We start from the raw sequence: 7,079 nt of genomic DNA on the forward strand, positions 1-7,079 counted from the left end.
CCTGTATTGTACTTAAACCCCCTTTCTCTCTCTTTCTTCTTTGCTCTTTCATTTTTTTTCTTTTCCTCATCGCATTTTCTCTTTATAATTCACTCCACTTTGTTTATTTACCCATCGTACTTTGCTATCTCTCATTGCGCCTCCTTAAGTGTGATCATGACAGGAGCGTATAACAGCTTTTTTCGGATGTTTGACCGCGAGACGGGTCGTGGTGTGACCCTGGAGGCCTGGCGTGAGAGCAGTAAACCGCGTGCAGTGCTGCGAACTCGCCGCGTTTACACCGGGGGTCGGCGGCGACGAGGGGACGTGGGCGTAGACAGTCTGGACTTCACCAAAAAGATTCTGCACATGGCTTGGCACCCGGCTGAAAACATCATCGCCATCGCCGCCACCAACAACCTCTATATCTTTCAGGACAGGGTCAAACCAGAAAACCAGTGTGAAGAGACATAAAAGGGGCCGCAGTTATGCTCTTCACAGGGCCACACATGCATTCAAATCATATCAGATTTATCCTTTAAAACACATACATTTTTGGTCCTGCGGAAGCACGGCTTACTCAAAAGTAGACTGATGGAGTTTGCCGATCCAGAAGAGCAGTTATGTATAGCTAATGACTTGATCTGATAACACTTTGGTTAATCACACCGCCAAGAATGTTGCCAATGAGCTGTGGTACGTGGAATTTATGACTGACATCATGATCAGCCAATCCTGGACTCCTTTGATGTGTGGATGGATGTCGATGACCATTTCCTGATTGGCTGCACCAATCTGTGATTGGTGTTCGATTTGGGCTTTTGGTCTAGGAATGAGACTCCTCTGCGTCATGATAACAAGAGTGCTCTGAGCAGTCTTCCTATCACGTGCTTCCCGAAAAATCCAATCCCACAATGCATCTGCTTTACGAGCACTCATTTTGCTTCACATCGACCATTTGTGAATGCCTATACGACCGAATCACTATATCTCGCACTTGGAGGAGGAATAAATTCCAGTACTTGTCTCAAATGTATGCGAAAAAACCTGAAGGATTGATCCACTTCTTCATCTGAACACTGTCTTAACCAGGTTACACCTCACGATGGGTTACATTCACACCTGTATGGTAGGAAAGGTATTGGTCAGTCTCAAAAAAAAAAAAAAACAAGTTAATAATATACCATCGCACTGCTAATATGCTTTGATAAGGGCCTCCTGCAACGCTGTGCACATGCATTAGGGTCAAACTCTGATCTAGTCCAGAGTTCTGGACTCTCACAGCGAAGCACTGCCTTTTTATTAATGATTGTAGCTACTCAGAATGGGAGTTTTCAAAAAGTGTGTGAAAATAATAATGAAAACAATGCTGACAAAGATTGGATGATTGGTTAGGTAATTAAAATGAATAGTCTGGCATTAAAACAAGGGACTGTTCACACAAAAATTTTAATTGAGTCATTATTTGCTCAGCCTAGCCATATGTATAAATGACACATATATGTGCTTTTTTTTCGTAAAACAAAAAAGTCCTGCCTCTGTTTGTACATATTATGGTAGTGAATATTGACCAGAATTTAAAAAAATGCATTTAATACCCCAGAATGTTCCTGTACATTTGTTATATTTGTTAAATGTTTTAGATGTACAGTATATGAAAAGCCATGTGCATGGTGATACAAAAATCAGGATTAATAGAAATGCAATGCAAAATATCATTCATGTACCATAATTCTGACTTTAATGTGTCAGCCGAACTTGTCCAGAGTTCGACCTTGGATATGGGCAGCTCAGTGGTTAGCACTGTATCTCACAGCAAGAAGGTTGCTGGTTCAAGTCCTAGCTGGGCTAGTTGGCAAATCTGTTTGGAGTTTGCATGTTTTCCTCTGGGTGCTCCGGTTTCCCCCTCAGTCCAAAGACATGCGCTTTAGGTGAATTGGCTAAAAAAATTGTCCGTAGTGTTTGAGTGTATGAATGTGAGTGTTTCCCAGTATTGGGTTGTGGCTGGAAGGGCATCCGCTGCGTAAACCATATGCTGGAATAGTTGGTTGTTCATTCTGCTGTGGCGACCCGTGCTGAATTAGGGACTTAAAGGAAAATGAATAACTTTTGGGATTTTTTGAACATGGTATGTTATGTCTTGCTTTGATTAGTTTTACTTTATGAAAGCATTGCACTTGTGTGCTTTTTGTTCAGGATTTTAATTAAATGATACATCAAATTTCAGTTTGTTTTTACTGAACTGCATTGACATGTTGCATGGGACAATTTTTTAAAACTTGTGGGCTTAATGCTCGTCACTTTTCACTACCATTTTATGGATGAGCACAAGCTTGTTGTTTTATCTACTTCTCTTTATATAAAGAATGCCGTATGTGTCCTGGATACAATGCCAGGGTGAGTAAATTATGACTGAATTTTGAATTGTGAGAGCTTTTCCAAAAATAATAATTTTGACACTTTCCTCAGTTTGCTGGAAATGTTCTTGCAATGGAAGTCTGTGAGGTATTGAAAGCAGATTTCTTTTCAGATATAATTTGCTCCTACAAGAGCAGTTCTCAAACTTTTTGTTCACAGTTCCATATTTAAAGTTTATTAATTGATTTACGGAATACAATTTTGAAGACAATTATTTCACAAACTGATATTCACAGTTTATATTTAATAACTATTTTTGGTTTGGAATGATTAGGCCAATAAAAATGTTAATCAGTTTTAGAGTTTTAAGATGCAAGTCATTTCCATGATAAAAATCAGACACATAAATTCAAATGCAGTTAAAGTTTAAGATAAGAAAAATATCTAATATAATTTAAAGTAATATTTATCTTATTTTAAGTTTTTTTTTTAGGACAAACCCTTGCTTAAGTACTACAAGCTTTTATTAATTCAATCTTTCCAAATATGTGTGATATTTCAGCTAGAAAGTTGTCTAAATTGTTTATTATATGCATTATCTTCATAATTCTGATTTCTTTTGAAGTCCTAGCATGAGTTAACAAAATCGAGGGCTTTAAATTATGATTGTAGATTATTTTAACAATCTCAAAAAAATTTTTTACAGTTTGGTCAAACTTCTTACTTTATATGAGTTGAACCAACACGGTTCTTAAGGTTTTTTTTTTTTTCTTAATAATTGCGTGTTCAATCTACCTTAATTTCTAAAAACTATTGTTAACTTAATGGAATTGTGTTGGGACAACAATTGTTTGAAACCCCTTTTTCCAGTGCATGTATAATATTGATGCTTTTTCAGGACTTGCCCCTTCTTTCTGGACTTCCATTGTAAGTGCATTGATACCGATGAAGTGTTGAAATTGTTTGCCAAATTGATCGCCAAAAAGCTCAACTTGAATTGAATCTGGAACGTTCCAAAATGCATCAGTCAGTATAAGTGGGTGAACATTTCCAAATGTGAGTCTGCACACTGTGTACATGTTGTGACCACGCAGGTGTACATGTAACTCTCTGTATCCACTGTAGAAAGAACACGGCGAGTTCTCTTTCGTTTAAGGTGCCATTCACCTCTTTGGGTGACTGTTTGTTTGGTGTCGATGTGGTGATGAATTGTTGGGTTGTCTGTGTAGACTTTGACACGGGGGTCAGTGATTGTTTTTAATATAATATGAAAAAGGCTGAATGAATGTAACTGTTAAACACATGCTTTTAATGAATCCATTTTTAAAGTGTTCTAATGTTAACGGGGTGCTCTCCAACTGACGAGCGAGCTTGCTTGCTTGCTTGCTTTCTCATTTCCCTTGCTCTTCTGTGTTTTCTGATGTTCACGTGTTTTGCTGTCCCATTTTTTCTAGTACTCTTTGCTCTACATCTACTGAGGCTGTGCCTCGTACAATCAGTCTCCAGCTACTCTTACCCGTTTGTTTTACATCGGTAGTTCATTCACATCATTTTTCTACCCTCAGACGACTGCTGTTTCTCTCTTTCTCAATCTTTCGTTCTCTGTTACCATGGCGATAGTCTTGCCATTATGCATTCTCTCATGCTTTTTTCTCAGACATGCAGTGAAACACACACACAAACACACACTCACATTTACAATGCAACCAGGGAATAATAGCTTGAGTTTTTCAGGGCACACACTTTCTTTCTCACACACACGTACACACACACACACACACACACAAATAGGTCTATACATGCAAGCATACACACAGAAACGCATGTTTATCATTATCCAGTGTTACTAATGTGTATATCTATGATGCCTAAACATATTCTATTGACACTTAATGGAAAAATAAAAGAGGCCAATGGAGGAATGTGATTAAATTGATATGATCTCTGTATGCCCACTTAGATTATAGTTGTTGTTGTTTTTTTTTTGTTTTTTTTCTAGTGCTTTTTCTTGCTCTTTCTGTCTCTTTGTATTTAACACACACACACACACACACACACACACACATGAACTGACAGGCTTACAGTAAACTAACAGCACATGACTGCAGCATTGAGATATTTTGAATTTTAAAGGCACTTTATTATTATTTTTTTTTTACATTTCCAGCAAAAATGAAAGAATAATCACAAAAAAACGTTGTAAACATCTTGTCATAAGACCTTTAAGGAAAACACCTGTGTGAAGAGTTTTTCCTCGAAACAGACAGCGGCATCATCAGAGTGTGTTGTAGTTATGTGCGCATTAAAAATAAAATGTAAAAGTTACCAAGCGATATATGAGGCAAGTGTTTACAGAAACAATTAATTGGATGAAGATTCTAATTAATAATTGGAAATATTTCATGCATTCATATTCATGACAAAAACAAAATCAGTTAGAAACAAAAACCCAACAAATGTGATTAAAGATCCATTCTACTTGGATCATAATGATAAATCTGACTGAATTTCTGAAGCTTTGTGGGGGAGAAATGGAAAAAGGTCAGACACCATGTGCTTTCTTTTTCCCAGAACTGGTGGTTTATGATATAAAGCAGTTCTTCTCAAACTTTTTTCACCAAGTTCCACCTCAGAAAAAAATTGTCTCTCCACGTACCACCATAATGACTGGTATTAAAATACAGTACATAGTAGGCCCAATTAAGCGGCTACAGCTCTGCACAGTTCACAAACGTGGCAGATAAATTCTTATTATTATGAATATTTATTATTGTCAGCCACTTTAAACATAATAAATAGTTTGAGCAATAACAAACTTACTGTTAAAAAAAAATAATAAAATGTCAACGTTTAAATTAAAATGCGATTTTGAACGTTAATTAAAAACGGCTCTGCTCTTTAAGTACAAGAAAACTGCTGTACTTAAATGTAAAGTATTATCATAAATAATAATGCTGGACATCCCAGGTGGGTTCCACGTGGGCCAGCCCAGATTATGATAAAGAAATCTATTCATCAAAACCTGCAAATGTTTCTTGGACCTCATAAACATAGGTTATACTGTATGTCATAATATTCTATATAACTCTGTTTGATCAATTTTGAAATTCATGTTGCATGTATGTATGACTTATTTGTATATCTTGGAAATCTATACGGTAACATGTATTTTAAATATATGAATTGGATTTACATATTTAAATTAGAAATTAGATCTGCTTACTGCTCGTTAGAATAGGCTTTGTGTGTCAGAGAAGCAAGTGATTAAACTATACCTGTCAACATTTGGATATAAAAAAACAAGATACGCCCCCAACAATGGTTACAAGTATGGGGAGGAAAATAACCTCAAATGATAGAATACATAACAAACATTAGAAAGATGAAATGAAAATAAAAAGTTTAACCTAATAAAATCAATTTCCTGATCACATCGTTGTTATCGTAAGCGTCAAAGGGTTAAAAGTGTGTTAATTTTTTTTACTTGAATTATTCAGCGATTCCTCCGCGTCCCACTAGAAGGAAGCCTGCGTACCACTTGTACATGTACCACAGTTTGTTTGAGAACCACTGATATGAAGCATGGAGCAAGGCAGAGATATGACTTAGCAAGAAATGTAGATCAAAGTGTTTGCACACAAGACAAAAACATACAGCAACCAGTTCACACATAACATACATTTTTCACACTTTTTTTTACACATTTAGATGTCTTGCTCCATGTCTTGCTGCAGTTGGATACTATTACACTTCCTGTAATAGCTTCCTGAAAGCTATATGAACAGATTTTGGGTGAGCTATTACATTAAGAAATGGTGTACATTAATGAAACACAATGTGTTTTATAGTGTACATTAGAATATAACTTTAATATACTAATAACATTTGTACAATAATACAAAACATGGAATAAAACAGAAACTTGCACACTAATGATAAGCATATTACAATGATTCCTTAAGAATTATTTGAGAAAATCACTGCTGAAATTTCTGCATATCACAGCAGTAAATAACATTTTAAATTCCTTTTTAATCAATTCCTTTTGATTGTAATACTATTTTACTATATATATATATATATATATATATATATATATATATATATATATATATATATATATATATTTTTTTTTTTTTTTTTTTTTTTTTTTTTAAGTAAAGGCTGCTTTGAGGAGCATAATAGATTTAAGAGATTGGTAACACTTTATTTTGATGGTCCATTTGAGTATTAGTAGACTGCTTAATATTTCTTGATTCTGCTCCTTCAACAGACATTTAACTGACTATATTAAACATGTCAACTTCCACTAACCCTAACCCCAACCTAACAGTCTACTTAATATCTAATGACAATTAGTTGGCATGTAGATGCTATGTAACATAAATTCAACAAACAGACCATCAAAATAAAGTGTGACCAAGAGATCTTAATTATTCCAAACGTGTAGTTTAACTAATGATTCATATAATATTCATCTTGCATCAGTAACCAATCAAGTGTTTCTGAAAAGGGGCATCATCAAACTTATATCAAAAACTGCCAAACATAAAATCCATTGTCTCAATGCCTCAACAATAATCATATACTGTATACACTGACTGGGCACTTTATTATACTGTCCAACTGCTTATTAATGCAAATTTCTTATCAGCCAATCACATGGCAGCAACTCAGTGCATTTAGGCATGTAGCTGAGAGGAAGGTGACAGTAACTCAAAAAACATGACAATGAGTTCACG

General features: G+C 35.4%; 1 protein-coding gene across 8 annotated transcripts in view; it reads left to right on the forward strand.

Annotated features, from left to right (window-relative positions):
- Nucleotides 1-7,079, forward strand: part of ppp2r2ca (protein phosphatase 2, regulatory subunit B, gamma a) — a 43,321-nt gene that overhangs the window by 26,487 nt on the left and 9,755 nt on the right. For 6 of the 8 annotated variants that reach the window (XM_073909951.1, XM_073910862.1, XM_073908909.1 and 3 more), the window contains one exon: nt 150-4,296. The exons of 1 other annotated variant lie outside the window; for it this stretch is intronic. In XM_073909951.1, the coding sequence (XP_073766052.1) occupies nt 150-453 (304 nt within the window). In that variant the 3' untranslated portion in view covers nt 454-4,296. 8 annotated transcript variants of the gene reach the window in all.

Source organism: Danio rerio, chromosome 1 (genome assembly GCF_049306965.1).
Source record: "Danio rerio strain Tuebingen ecotype United States chromosome 1, GRCz12tu, whole genome shotgun sequence".
In the NCBI taxonomy this organism is placed as follows: Eukaryota; Metazoa; Chordata; class Actinopteri; order Cypriniformes; family Danionidae; genus Danio; species Danio rerio.